This window comes from Schistocerca cancellata, chromosome 2, assembly GCF_023864275.1.
Source record: "Schistocerca cancellata isolate TAMUIC-IGC-003103 chromosome 2, iqSchCanc2.1, whole genome shotgun sequence".
NCBI classification, from domain to species: Eukaryota; Metazoa; Arthropoda; class Insecta; order Orthoptera; family Acrididae; genus Schistocerca; species Schistocerca cancellata.
The window spans coordinates 1,119,225,766-1,119,242,017 of record NC_064627.1 but is presented as its reverse complement, the minus strand read 5'-3'; the positions used below and the strand labels follow the sequence as shown (position 1 = coordinate 1,119,242,017).

General features: G+C 39.1%; 1 protein-coding gene across 2 annotated transcripts in view; it reads left to right on the top strand.

Annotated features, from left to right (window-relative positions):
* Positions 1–16,252, top strand: part of LOC126163161 (DNA excision repair protein ERCC-6-like) — a 145,286-nt gene that overhangs the window by 126,410 nt on the left and 2,624 nt on the right. For both annotated transcript variants that reach the window (XM_049920099.1, XM_049920100.1), the window contains exon 18: positions 8,895–9,099. In XM_049920099.1, the coding sequence (XP_049776056.1) occupies positions 8,895–9,099 (205 nt within the window). The remainder of the gene's footprint in view (positions 1–8,894; positions 9,100–16,252) is intronic.

The window sequence follows — 16,252 nt, the reverse complement described above, 5'->3', positions numbered from 1 at the left end:
GCTCGTCTCTGCAGATGTGATGGCCACAGGTGGTTAGGCTGTACGGAAGGGATTTCTTGGTATGGAACAGGTGGCAGCTGTCGAAGTGGAGGTATTGCTTGTGGTTAGTAGGTTTGATATGGACAGAGGTACTGATGTAGCAATCTTCAAAACGGAGGTCAACATCTAGGAAGGTGGCTTGCTGGGTTGAGTAGGACCAGGTGAAGCAAATGGGGGAGAACTTGTTGAGGTACTTAGTTTCCTACATTTTTGCAAGTTCTTATTTTTAATCTACAGTTCATAGGCAATAAATTGTGATCAGAGTCTACATGTGCCCTTGGAAATGTGTTACAATTTAAAATCTTGTTCCGTACCATTATATAATCAATCTGAAACATTTCGGTGTCCCCGTGTCTCTTCCACATATACGCTCTTCTTTCAAGAGTCTTAATCCAAGTGTTAGCAATAATAATTAAATTATGATATGTGCAACTTTCTACCAAGCGATTTCCTCTTTTATTTCTTTCCCCAGTCTTTATTCTCCTACATTTCTTCTTTCTCTTCCTTTTCCTGTTATCGAATTCCAGTCCCCCGCCAAAATTAAATTTTCCTCTCCCTTAACTATAATAATAATTTCTTCTATTCATTTTATATTTCTTCCATCTCTTCATCATCTGCAGAGCTAGTTGGCATATAAACTTGTACTACTGTGGCAGGTGTGGGCTCCATACCTATTTTGGCTAAGATAACGCATTCATTATGCTGTTCATCAGTATGCAGGCCATCTAGCAAACTTATGGTGAACCTTACTCGGTGTGAGATGGGGTTAAAGCAACATAATCCTCTACACAGTGGCAACAGCTGCTATTTTCTTAGTCATTATGAAACCTACTGCTGGATTACCCCTATTTTTTACTTATAACCCTGTAGTCAGCAAACTACAAGTCTTGTTTCTTCTGGCAACAAAATGTACTAATTCCCACCATATCTAACTTCAGCCTACCCATTTTCCTTTATATATTTTCTAACCTATCTGCGTGATTAAGAGATCTGACATTCCATGCTTCGATCCATAGAATGCCACTTTTGTTTCTCCTAATGACAACATCCTCCTGAGGAGTCCCTGTCTAGAGATCCAAATGGGGGATTATTTTACCCAAGAGGATGCCATCGTCATTTAACCGTGTAGTAGAATTGCATTTCCTCAGGAAAAATTGTGGCTGTACTTTCCCCTTACTTTCAGCCATTTGCAGCACCATTACAGCAAAGTTGTTTTGGTTGTTTACAAGGCCAGATCCGTCAATCATCCAGATTGCAGCTCCTGTAAGTAATGAAAAGGCTGCTGCTCCTCTTCAGGAACCACATGTTTGTATGGCCTCTCAACAGATACCCCTAAATTGTTGTTGCACCTGTGGTACAGCTATCTGTATTTCAGTGGCACGCAAGTCACCCCACCAGAGGCAAGGCTCACAGTTCATAGAAGTTGGAAATTTTTAGTACAACTAAAAAAAAATTAAATTATACTTTTTTGACAGAAATAAAAAAATGCCCAAGACAGACTTTTAGAGGCAGCATCATGTGTGTGATATAACTTAGGATTTTGAATATTATGATAATTGTTAAATGAACTGGAAACATCCGAAGAACATTATTTGGGAAAATGAGAAAAATAAACAAGAATGAACTTTTATAAAGTGATGGCTGTGTCAGTTTTTATGTAAAACTTGGTGACATGGGTGATGAATACTTTATGTGTTAGCCAGGAATCAGAGACAAGAGTCATGAGCTCATTGAAATGCTACACTAGATAGGATAGATTTAAAAATGAAGACATGAGTAGATAAAACCTTCGTTTTATTAAAACACTGAATCAAAGAAAATCATTAAGGATGGCCCTCTCTAACCCCCTCTCCCATTGTGATTGTGATAAGTATTAATTGTAAACTGGCAGCTGTTGCCACTGTGTAGAGGATTATTTTGGTTTAACCCCATCTCACACGAAGTAAGGTTCACCGTAAGTTTGCCAGATGGCCTGCGGGACTGCTGGCTACCAGATGAGGGTAACAGCTACCTCGCAAGCTGAACCTCACACACAGTGTGCAATTCGGCGTGGAAGCCAGCTAGTTGGCTTGTCTCTGCTAAACAAAAAGTGCTAATTCCATTTTACCTAGTTAACTTTCTCACATGTGAAACTGCCAGAGTGATCTTCTCACGTACAGACCCACTCAGAGTGGGAACTACCGTATTTACTCGACTCTAAGCCGCACTCGAATCTAAGCTGCACCTGAAAAATTAGACTCGAAATGAAGGAAAAAAAGTTTTCCCGAATCTAAGCCGCACCTGAAATTTGAGACTCAAAATTCAAGGGGAGAGAAAAGTTTTAGGCCGCACCTCCAAATCGAAACAAAGTTGGTCCATTGTAATATGAGACACAATTTAAGTCGAATTAGTGACAATACAGCTACAGTAGTTTGGTTCGAGCCATAAGCTTAGCAGTTAAGGTTTACCAGGTAGCCATTGCTATGTGTCAGGTGCTCCGTCCGTATTTATACGGGTACCCTTCCTTTTTCGCGTACTTTGTCTGGTTTGAATTGATTGCTTATTTTTCTTTGATCTGATAAGTGCAGTTCTCTTTGTTATAGGTGTTTACGTCACTCTAAGCTGAAAATGCATTACTGTACTGTGTCATGCATTGTTTGTCGCATTCTGATAACAGATAACAATTAAGAGAGAGAGAGAGAGAGAGAGAGAGAGAGAGAGAGAGAGAGAGAGAGAGAGAGAGGGAGAGGAGTCGACTCATTAGCGAAACAATGGCAAGAGACTGCTATTTGTTGTTACTTACACTGCTGCTTTCTTTGATAATGATCAGCAAGACCCAAATAATAGACAGCGTATGATAGAAGATGTTCTGAACGAGAGTTTAGCGAAAATTTTTCTCCATTTGAAAATCTTTGCAGACGCCTCTTTAGTACATTACATTCTGCACTGAAATTAGAGTCATCTTAGATTTAAAAATCTAGTCAATTGCCGTGCTTCGTTTCTGACTGTATCACTATTATGCATAAGAATAATACGAATATAAACATGATATGATATGTATGTTCTTCCGCATTTGCTGTTGTCTCACTATAGTTTCGTAGTTTATTAGGCAGACAGGATTTAAATGAGTTAGCAGCAAACACGAAAGAATACATGGCAAAATTTTTATATTCGTATTATTCTTATGGTTAAGAGAATACTGCATGTGATTCACAATTCATAAAAGTTCCTATAATGAACCATCTCTCCTCACTGGTAGGAAAAAATTCAGAACGTAGAATTGGCCATATTGACAAACATCCCAAACAGTCTTGCCAGCCAGATTTTTGTAGTACGTTGAAATGCTGCTACATTCGAAGATGGACAATATGGAATTTGTATTTGCTTAGTTGGATAATGTGTGAAAGTGCAGTGGTCAAAACTCAAGGTGGAGAAAAAAGCTCGTCTTCCACCTTTTTTTTAAATTTATATACTGACGCAGACGGTTTGGCGCCAGTATTTATCTTTGTGCCTGCAAAGCATGCCTGTGTAGCGCTACATATATTCGACGGCAGAAGTTAGTTGTGGCGGCACCTACCAACATTTTTCAGAACTTCTGCTTACTTTGCACTCGATTCTAAGCCGCAGGCGGTTTTTTGGGTTACAAAAACCGGAAAAAATGTGCAGCTTAGATTTGAGTAAATACGGTAAACCAGTAATTATTAAATATGCAATGTGTAGAGACCCTATGCCTCAATATTTTCTGATATTACAATGATGATGTACTTCAACCCATATTGGCCAAGTAATCATTATTTTAAAGTTTCATATTATTGTTTGTTTTGGAAGTTTTATGGAACTGTTTGGTCATTGCTAGTTCATCTGATGTCTACAGATTGCACCATCTTTGTGTAGCTCCCATAAACTGCCCACAGAGGTCAAGATGACAATCATAACTTTGCGTGATGTTAACATTGGTTAGTGATAATGCCACTTTTGAGTACATCCAAAAGTGCGACATAACAGCTGCTGCCTGATTACTGACACTGTCATTCTTCGTAGGTTTCAACTTTTTATTTAACCTAACTTGGCACATTTTAAACGTGGTTAACATTTTATCTTGCATGGTTACTGCTAAATTATACAAAAAATGAAACAAGTATTGTGATTACTTAATATAATCTATTTTGCAGATTGTTGTTTCTCATTACTATAATACTGTAGATCCATTTAAGTTAATATTACACATAAATGTCTTCTGATGTATTTGCCAATGTGTTCACTCAAGCAGCATAGTCAGTGTAGAACAAAAAGTAGTTGTATACAGGGATTCAAAAATAAAATGAAGAGTTCTACAATTACACTATCATTTTTGCTTCTCCAGCCAGTCATCATATCCTTAACTTAGCACTAGCTTTCCTAGGCATTGTAGCATTATTGCTTTTTTGTATTGTTGTTTGTTGTTGTGGTCTTCAGTCCTGAGACTGGTTTGATGCAGCTCTCCATGCTACTCTATCCTGTGCAAGCTTCTTCATCTCCCAGTACCTACTGCAACCTACATCTTTCTGAATCTGCTTAGTGTATTCATCTCTTGGTCTCCCCCTATGATTTTTACCCTCCACGCTGCCCTCCAATACTAAATTGGTGATCCCTTGATGCCTCAGAACATGTCCTACCAACCGATCCCTTCTTCTGGTCAAGTTGTGCCACAAACTTCTCTTCTCCCCAATCCTATTCAATACTTCCTCATTAGTTATGTGATCTACCCATCTAATCTTTAGCATTCTTCTGTAGCACCACATTTCGAAAGCTTCTATTCTCTTCTTGTCCAAACTATTTACCGTCCATGTTTCACTTCCATACATGGCTACACTCCATACAAATACTTTCAGAAATGACTTCCTGACACTTAAATCTATACTCGATGTTAACAAATTTCTCTTCTTCAGAAACGCTTTCCTTGCCATTGCCAGTCTACATTTTATATCCTCTCTACTTCGGCCATCATCAGTTATTTTGCTCCCCAAATAGCAAAACTCCTTTACTACTTTAAGTGTCTCATTTCCTAATCTAATACCCTCAACATCACCCGACTTAATTCGACTACAGTCCATTATCCTCGTTTTGCTTTTGTTGATGTTCATCTTATACCCTCCCTTCAAGACACCATCCATTCCATTCAACTGCTCTTCCAAGTCCTTTGCTGTCTCTGACAGAATTACAATGTCATCGGCGAACCTCAAAGTTTTTATTTCTTCTCCATGGATTTTAATACCTACTCCGAATTTTTCTTTCGTTTCCTTTACTGCTTGCTCAATATACAGATTGAATAGCATCGGGAAGAGGCTACAACCCTGTCTTACTCCCTTCCCAACCACTGCTTCTCTTTCATGCCCCCCGACTCTGATAACTGCCATCTGGTTTCTATACAAATTGTAAATAGCCTTTCGCTCCCTGTATTTTACCCCTGCCACCTTTAGAATTTGAAAGAGAGTATTCCAGTCAACATTGTCAAAAGCTTTCTCTAAGTCTACAAATGCTAGGAACGTAGGTTTGCCTTTCCTTAATCTTTCTTCTAAGATAAGTCGTAAGGTCAGTATTGCCTCACGTGTTCCAGTATTTCTACGGAATCCAAACTGATCTTCCCCGAGGTCGGCTTCTACTAGTTTTTCCATTCGTCTGTAAAGAATTCGTGTTAGTATTTTGCAGCTGTGGCTTATTAAACTGATTGTTCGGTAATTTTCACATCTGTCCATACATGCTTTCTTTGGGATTGGAATTATTATATTCTTCTTGAAGTCTGAGGGTATTTCACCTGTTTCATACATCTTGCTCATCAGATGGTAGAGTTTTGTCAGGACTGGCTCTCCCAAGGCCATCAGTAGTTCCAATGGAATGTTGTCTACTCCGGGGGCCTTGTTTCGACTCAGGTCTTTCAGTGCTCTATCAAACTCTTCACGCAGTATCGTATCTCCCATTTCATCTTCATCTACATCCTCTTCCATTTCCATAATATTGTCCTCAAGTGCATCGCCCTTGTATAGACCCTCTATATACTCCTTCCACCTTTCTGCTTTCCCTTCTTTGCTTAGAACTGGGTTTCCATCTGAGCTCTTGATGTTCATACAAGTGGTTCTCTTATCTCCAAAGGTCTCATTAATTTTCCTGTAGGCAGTATCTATCTTACCCCTAGTGAGATAAGCCTCCACATCCTTACATTTGTCCTCTAGCCATGCCTGCTTAGCCATTTTGCACTTCCTGTCGATCTCATTTTTGAGACGTCTGTATTCCTTTTTGCCTGCTTCACTTACTGCATTTTTATATTTTCTCCTTTCATCAATTAAATTCAATATTTCTTCTGTTACCCAAGGATTTCTACTTGCCCTCTTCTTTTTACCTACTTGATCCTCTGCTGCCTTCACTACTTCATCCCTCAAAGCTACCCATTCTTCTTCTACTGTATTTCTTTCCCCCATTCCTGTCAATTGTTCCCTTATGCTCTCCCTGAAACTCTCTACAACCTCTGGTTCTTTCAGTTTATCCAGGTCCCATCTCCTTAAATTCCCACCTTTTTGCAGTTTCTTCAGTTTTAATCTACAGGTCATAACCAATAAATTGTGGTCAGAGTCCACATCTGCCCCTGGAAATGTCTTACAATTTAAAACCTGGTTCCTAAATCTCTCTCTTACCATTATATAATCTATCTGATACCTTTTAGTATCTCCAGGGTTCTTCCATGTATACAACCTTCTATCATGATTCTTAAACCAAGTGTTAGCTATGATTAAGTTGTGCTCTGTGCAAAATTCTACCAGGCGGCTTCCTCTTTCATTTCTTAGTCCCAATCCATATTCACCTACTACGTTTCCTTCTCTCCCTTTTCCTACACTCGAATTCCAGTCACCCATGACTATTAAATTTTCGTCTCCCTTCACTGTCTGAATAATTTCTTTTATTTCATCATACATTTCTTCAATTTCTTCGTCATCTGCAGAGCTAGTTGGCATATAAACTTGTACTACTGTAGTAGGTGTGGGCTTCGTATCTATCTTGGCCACAATAATGCGTTCACTATGCTGTTTGTAGTAGCTTACCCGCATTCCTATTTTCCTATTCATTATTAAACCTACTCCTGCATTACCCCTATTTGACTTTGTGTTTCTAACCCTGTAGTCACCTGACCAGAAGTCTTGTTCCTCCTGCCACCGAACTTCACTAATTCCCACTATATCTAACTTTAATCTATCCACTTCCCTTTTTAAATTTTCTAACCTACCTGCCCGATTAAGGGATCTGACATTCCACGCTCCGATCCGTAGAACGCCAGTTTTCTTTCTCCTGATAACGACATCCTCTTGAGTAGTCCCCGCCCGGAGATCCGAATGGGGGACTATTTTACCTCCGGAATATTTTACCCAAGAGGACGCCATCATCATTTAATCATACAGTAAAGCTGCATGCCCTCGGGAAAAATTACGGCCGTAGTTTCCCCTTGCTTTCAGCCATTCGCAGTACCAGCACAGCAAGGCCGTTTTGGTTATTGTTACAAGGCCAGATCAGTCAATCATCCAGACTGTTGCCCTTGCAACTCCTGAAAAGGCTGCTGCCCCTCTTCAGGAACCACACGTTTGTCTGGCCTCTCAACAGATACCCCTCCGTTGTGGTTGTACCTACGGTACGGCTATCTGTATCGCTGAGGCACACAAGCCTCCCCACCAACGGCAAGGTCCATGGTTCATGGGGGGTTTTTGTATTGTTAAGGTAACAGTAACAAAAGAGTAGAAAGTTTAAGAAACTGATAACCTAATGTTTCAGTGTTATCTATTCCATTTGCTACACTTTCGTGTTAAAAGCAATAAAGATTGTGTGTTGGCATTGTAGGGTTAAGTATAGGTTTCCTTGAAGATCGGCTGATTGTGAACACATGCTGTGTTGCACATTTTAGGAGAACTAGGAATTCTACATCGTTGCTTAGGATAGTCTTATTGAGTGCTCCATAATATCCATGAGAATTCTGTAGTCCCTTTTTTCTTTAGTCTGTAATAGAAGCTCATTATTCTATAATAGAAGCTCATTATTTTCATACAAAGAAAAATGTAGGTAAGTTGTTTGGAAATATCTTGGGGAGCACTGGAAATGAATTGCTTGGAAAGAAAGCCAAAGAAGTACTGAAGCAATCCTCTACAGAATTCTTGAAAATATTATATCAACTTGCTGTGTGTGTTAAAGTGTTGCTTCCGGGGCAGGGAGTAACAAAAAGTCGGTACGCTGGACAGCCTGGATGTGGTTTTAAGGTGCTTTCCTATATCCCACAAGGTGAATATGAACTGGTACCGAAGTCCTGCCCCAGTTACGTTATTCACAAACATCAAGAAAACTTTCCCTCACTTTCACATGAATGATGTTACACAAATGCAGTTGGGTTGCGTATTTCCTGTCCCGGGGGGAGTTACACAAAGACAGTTGGGGTACATTTATTTTGTCTGGGGGGGGGGGGGGGGGGGGGGGTTAATACCAAATCTGTCCTGCACTGGTGCAGGACAAAGGCACAATTGACTGAAATTTGCATAAGCTAGCATGAGACTGGTTTTGCCATGGAAATATTCATGAAGTGTGCATGTCAATTATCTCTCAAAGCAGAAGTGTATTTTCTGAGCTGTCAGAGATGGCAATACTTTGTGTATGCCAGTTCCAGTTCAGCCACGACACCAACAGCCACATTTTACTGGTATGGTTTGATAAATGTTGTGGCACTGTAGTAGGAAAGCTGAGATGGGATATAACCAAAGTAATGGCTAAATCAATACTTGTGTCTGGATATAATATCTATCATCATTCATAATCAAATGTCAGGCATTATTATACTGAAGGCGATTAATTTTAATGCCATTTTGCAGGACTGCAAACAGCATTACATCACGATCGCATAATGGAAGGCAGTGAAGCAGACTACTCATTGGTAGAGGGTGAAGCTCAGCGTGTAGCAAAGGAAGCAGTTAAAGCACTGAAGGAATCACGGCAGCAGTGTTTCAATGCTGGTCTGGGTATGCCTACATGGACAGGACAGCATGGTGTCATTCGAGTTCCTGGGAAAAAGCCATGGTACTATTTGTTTACTTTCATAGAATTTTATTCTGTTGTTGTGGAATTTAGAGTAAGCTACTTATCTACTTGGATGTTATATGTCATTTCATCTATGTTCTGTCTATGAGGACGTTAATTCCTCAGCTAAGTCTTGCATTGGAGCATAGCTGCTAGTCTCTCTCTCTCTCTCTCTCTCTCTCTCTCTCTCTCTCTCTCTCTCTCTGTCCTGGGCATGTTTTTGTGCGATTAGAATTCTGTTTTTGGCTTGTCATTTTGAAGCTAATATGTTCTTATGATGGTTATCTTCATTAAATATGTTACAGGAAATGAATGTTGCTTGTCACATATAGTTGAGTAATTTATGTGAACACCAATACCCCCAATAGTTAAGACACACACAATTTCCAATAAGCTTGAATATTTAAAAAACCAAAGAAAACTGGTGTGTAACATGTAATGCATCCATCCCAATACCCTTGTTGTTGTACATCGTCATGACATGGCAGACGTAAGTGTCTCATAATATGTGATGTCCTCGTTGCCATTATCGTATTAACTGGCATTTAATTATTAAAAAAATCATACAAATATGATGCATTTTTGATATATCTTCTATGCGCCATTGCTGTAAGGCACACTTTCATAATACGCACGTTATCATATCTAAACAACCAAATACAAAAAAATCTTTAACCACCAGTAAGACATTTCCCAGAATTTTCCTTGCACAGATTGTATCAATAATGACATGTTTTCAAGAGGTCCTGATAGTACTAGTGCTTTGAAACAACATTTATTCACAGGGTGTAATTGTAGCATAAAACCCACCAAATATGAGCTCCAATAAAACCTTATGTGATTTCTCCCAAGTTATGCGTGTGTTCTATACATGACTTAACAATTGCCAAGCTGAAGGGACTGAGCCTTCAGGAAGCGCATAAGAGCTGTACTCTGTTAAGCTACGCCCCCAAACCTCTATTACATAAAGCTTAACCTGTATTTCAAGATGGAGCCAAACTATTGTTGGTCAAAAAATATGAGTTGATATCAACAGTTCCAAAAGCATCCACTCACGTTATGTAAATTCATATGTGAAATATTCAAAATGCATACTGATATTTAAATTCTGTAATCAGTTATGGAGAAACATATTTTAATATGTACAGGGTGTACATAAAGTCCGGGAACACTTTCACTTATTTATTGCACAAGAACTAAACATTGTACAGATGTCATACATATTGCATTTTGAAGAGAAGCTCTGAAAGTTTTTATTTACAAACATTCGATAAGCGAACCTGGCAGATGTCAATACGGTAATCGAATTCTTGCCATACCCGTCCCAGCATGGCAACATAGACTGTGGCAGTCGATTCCCATATTCTCTTCCGGAGCTCTGCTACATCACGTGGTAGAGGAGGCACATACGCCAGATCTTTAATGTGTCCCCACAGAAAAAAGTCACACGGAGTGAGATCTGGTGACTGGGGAGGCCATTTCATGAAACAGCTGTCCCCTTCTGTAGCACGCGCTCCACATTCACTTCTCTCACACTGGGACGCCCACTTCTCTTCGCTGGGCACAAGCAACCAGTCATAACGAATTTGTTGTGCCAGTGATAAATGGCCTTCCTTGTTGGTGGCTTCTTACCGCACTTTGTTCTAAACATCCGTTGAACAGCTGTAGCACATTTGTTCTTGTCGAACTTCAACACCCAGAAAGCTTGCTCCGCATCTGAACCTGCCATGTTTGCAACTAGTGCTGATTATTGGCAAATTACCAGACTGCGCTGTAGCGGTGTGTTCCCGGTCTTTATGTACACTCTGTATTTTGGGATGGCTCCACCTCAGAGCCTGTAACCATGAGCAGCACTTATCCAAATAATGGAACATGTAAGGCAGTGACTTGGAAAGTTTGTATCGTATATACTTCACATACGAAAATTATATCTCCTTCCGCAGTTAGTAAACATCAGATGGTGTGATATAACCTACACCTTCAGTTAAGGCTAATATGCAGAGACTTCTCAGCCTGATTGCTGCTCATTGCATTGCATTGCTTAACTACTTGAACTGTTGAAACTTCCTTGTAGATTAACAAATAGCTGTGGGCTTATATTTAGGGTTTGCAGGGAGTTATATTCAGTTATGAAATTTCTTTTTGGTGTATGTTTTGGTATAGTCCAAAAAGTTTATCTCAAGTTTATGAGCAGTATAACATATCCTGCTGCTTAGTATCATTAATTTTTACAAAAACAAAATCAGAATTGCATGAAAGCAATATCTGTCATACTAAAGAAGCTATCTTGATTTTGTCTGACACATACTTAGTCATAGTTTCATACATGACAGTAATTCATTTTATAAAAATAGCTGGCAGATACAATGCTTCCATCTGAACAGCATAGAAATGTCCTACAAATACTGACTTTGTTGTGGAATTGAGAATGCTGTATGAAATTTTGAAACTGGAAGAATGGACTACTAATGACAGATGTTAATAAGTGTTATGTATTTTGGATCTTCTAAGATGGTGAAGGCCTTAAGGTGTGCATAATCATGACAGAGAGATCTGCTTTTGTGACATGCTAGTTCCTAATTACAAATTTGTAAATGGAATAGGAGTGTGAAAAAGAAATGTTAATAATTACTTCTAAAATTAACTTGCTCTCAAGCAAGACTACAGTGTGTTTAAAATTACTTGATAGTTGACATCTGTCACTTGACAGTACAGTGCTGCAGCATTGGCTACCACTTGGTTAAAGGAGACACACAAATGTGGCGGGCTACTTCACAAGTTCTGAAAAGCTGTTCAAGTAAGGCGGAGCAATGTTGGAAGCTGGTGCCTTCAGGTATGACAGGAATGTCAGATACTATGTCTACAGCTGATTTTAAATGGCCAGTGATTGAACTAATGCAGACATTGTGTTTTATAGCCTTGAATTTACACTCATGTCCTAAGCTAACCACAACCTCTTGACATGCAATCAGTATATCCGAGTAAACAGCGGTCAACTACCTGTGGCAGAACTATTAATTACACTCGCTTTGCTCATGACTTTTAGAGGTGACCTGTATGAACAAACTCAAGACAAAAAAAATTGGTTTTAGTGCTAAAAGCGGGCTGTAACTTCTCACTTTTGCTACATGAACTGGTGCAATGCTGACTGATGAGCAGTCCTGGTTGGAACTCAGTTACAGGTTGTAGGCGGCACAAGCAAATTATAAAAGAAAGAAGAATAACAGGAAGAAATATAAGAGCAAATAAAACATTCAGTACACTGATGAAAATGATGCAGCAAAAGATTAAAAGTAAAAAATTAGACTGTAATCAGTTAATTGAAAATAATAATCAGAGTCATTTTGGCAAAGATTTAAAAAAGGAAACAAATTATCACCTGGCAATACTCGAACTTGCATACTTTTACGCTATAGACTGTGGCTTACCACTGCGCTGTAGAGGAAGTTGAGATTATGTTGATATAGTGGGAATTAGTGAAGATAGATGGCAGGACGAACAGGACTCCTGGTCAGGTGAATACAGGGTTATAAACACAAAATCAAATAGGGGTAATGCATGAGTAGGTTTAATAATGAATAAGATAATAGGAATGCAGGTAAGCTGCTATGAACAGCATAGTGAACACATTTTCATAGCTAAGATAGACATGAAGCCATGCCTACCACAGTAGTAGAAGATTGCATGCCAACTACTCTGCAGATGATGAAGAGATTGAAGAAATGTATGATGAGATAAAAGAAACTATTCAGATAGTTAAGGGAGACAAAAACAATTGTGATAGGTGACTGGAATTGGATAGCAGGAAAAGGAAGAGAAGGAAAAATAGCTGGTGAATATAGACTGAGGGAAAGGAATGGAAAAGGAAGTCACTTGGTAGAATTTTGCACAGAGCAAAATTTAACCATCTTTAACACTTGGCTTCAGAATCATAAAGGAACGTTGTATACGTGGAAGAGACCTGGAGACACCAGAAGGTTTCAGATTGATTATATAATGGTTAGACAGAGATTTAGAAACCAGATTTTAAATTGTAAGACATCTCCAGGGACAGATGTGGACTGTGACCTCAATTTATTGGTAATGAAGTGTAAATTAAAATTGAAGAAATAGGAAAAAGGTTGGAAATTAAGGAGATGGAACTTGAATAAGTTGAAAGAACCAGAGGTTGTTGAGAGTTTCAGAGGACCATCATACAATGTTAGACTAGAACAGGGGAAAGGAATACATTAGAAAGCAAATGGGTATCATTAAGAGATGAAATATGGAAGGCAGCCGAGGATCAAATAGGTAAAAAGACAAGGCCTAGTAGGAATCCATGGATAACACAAAGAGATGTTGAACTTAATTGATGAAAGGAGAAAGTTTAAAAATGTAGCAAATGAGGCAGGCTAAAGGGAATACAAAAATTTAGAAAATGAGGTTGACAGGAAGTGCAGTCTTGCTAAGCAGGGATGGCGAGAGGACAAATGTAAGGATTTAGAAGCATATTCCACTAGGTGAAAGGTAGATCCACTTACAGGAAAATTAAAAGAGGGGTTTGAGGAAAACAGAAGCAGCTGTATGAATATCAAAGAGCCCAGATGATAAAAAAGTCCTAAGCAAAAAAGTGAAAGGTGGGCGGCGTATATAGAGGGTCTATACAAGATAGATGAACTGGAAGGCGATATTAAAGAAGGGGAAGAGGAAGTTGATGAAGATGAGATGGGAGATATGATACTGTAAGAGGAGTTTGACAGAGCTCTGAAAGATCCGAGTCGAAACAAGGCCCCAGGAGTAGACGATATTCCATCAGAACTACATATAGATTCGGCAGAGCTCTTCCATATGGTGTGCAAGATGTGTGCGACAGGCGATATACCCTCAGACTTCAAGAAGAATATACTAATTCCAATTCCAAATAAAGCAGTTGCAGACAGATTTGAAAATTACCAATCAGTTCAATAAGTCATTGTTGCAAAATACTACTAGAAATTCTTTACAGAAGAATGAAAAAGCTGGTAGAAGCAGACCTTCAGAAGATCAGTTTGTATTCCAGAGAAATGTAGGAACATGCAAGGCAATACTGACTTGATTGGGAAATTCTGAAGGTAGCAGGGCTAAAATACAGGGAGCAAAACGCTATGTACAACTTGCACAGAAACCAGACCATAGTTATAAGAGTTGACGGTTGTGATTGATAGGGAGGCAATGGTTGAAAAGGGAGTGAGGCAGGGTTGTAGCGTATCCCCATGTTATTCAATATGTATACGGAACAAGTAGTAAAGGAAGCCAAAGAAAAATTTGGAGTAGGATTAGATTTGGAATGAGACTCTTACCATAGTATATGAGTTTCGCTATTTAGGTAGCAAAATAACTGGTGATGGCCAAAGTAGAGAAGACGCAAAATGTAGACTGGCGGTGGCAAGAAAAGCATTTCTGAAGAAGAGAAATTCGTTAATGTTGAATATCGATTTAAGTGTCAGGAAATCTTTTCTGAAGGTATTTGTCTGGAGTATAGCCATGTATGGAAATGAAACATGGATGATAAACAGTTTATTATAGAGTTATTATTATAGAGACTTCAAAAATGTGATACTACAGAAGAATGCTGGAGATTAGATGGGTGGATCAGATAACTAATGACGACATACTGAATAGAATTGAGGAGACAAGGAATTTGCGGCACAACTTGATAAAAACAAGGGAGTGGTTGATAGGACATATTCTGAGATATGAAGAGATCACAAGTTTTAGTATTGGAGGGAAGGGGGGGGGGGTAAAAAATCATAGAGGGAGCCCAAATGATAAATACAGTGAACAGACTGAGAAAGATTTAGGTTGCAGTAGTTTTTCAGAGATAATGAGGTTTGCAGAAGATATAGTAGCATAGAGAGCTGCATCAAATCACTCTTTGGGTTGAAGACCACAACAACAACATTTAAGCATTTATTTATATAGAAAACCTGTTGCAATGAACATTTTCTGCCTCCAAAATCTTCAGTTTTGCACAATGTATGAAGTTTACCTGGCGTAGGCAGTCTCTGTTATGATAATTGAATATGTGAAGGTGAATTGCATCTTATGCGAATGAATCCTACAGTCTTTGGCTAGTGACGTGTAGCAGTTGTGCGTATTCTATTACCATTGTTTGGTGTAAGTGTCTGTTGTTTTGAGTATTTTATCATATGCGAAATAAAAGGGCCAGATCCAGGATTCAGGCTCCAAACATAACATGAAAAAAAAAAAAAAAAAAAAAAAAGCCAGACAGGGATTTGGAAGTTAACAGACCATTTGTTGTGGCAGTTCGGCAGTGGTGAACATTTCAGGCATGGCGTAGAGCCCTCTAATTGGAGGAAGGCACCTCCAACATGTGAATGTCAACTGTCAAGTAATTTAATCAGACTGTAGTACAGAACTGAGAGGATTCACAAAAAAGTAATAGTAGGTTATGATCTACAGGGCTATTACAAATGATTGAAGCGATTTCATAAATTCACTGTAGCTCCATTCATTGACATATGGTCACGACACACTACAGATACGTAGAAAAACTCATAAAGTTTTGTTCAGCTGAAGCCGCACTTGAGGTTTCTGCCGCCAGAGCGCTCGAGAGCGCAGTGAGACAAAATGGCGACAGGAGCCGAGAAAGCGTATGTCGTGCTTGAAATGCACTCACATCAGTCAGTCATAACAGTGCAACGACACTTCAGGACGAAGTTCAACAAAGATCCACCAACTGCTAACTCCATTCGGCGATGGTATGCGCAGTTTAAAGCTTCTGGATGCCTCTTTAAGGGGAAATCAACGGGTCGGCCTGCAGTGAGTGCCGAGTGTGAGAGGAACTTTATTATCGGCTTGATGTCTGCCGAATCACTAAAGGGGCACATATCGAACAGTTGTGAATGCCTAAAAAAACTTTTTGAGTTTTTGTATGTGTTTGCAAAGCATTGTGAAAATATCTCAAATAATAAAGTTATTGTAGAGCTGTGAAATCGCTTCAATCATTTGTAATAACCCTGTAGAGTTACATAGATGTGTTTTGAGTTCATTACTGTGACGAAAACATTAATTGTAAAATTATGAAATGGGACAATAGTTTCCAGTGACAATTGGGTTGGGCTCCTCCATGACCAGGCTATACCACAGAATATAAATAAACTATGATAAATCA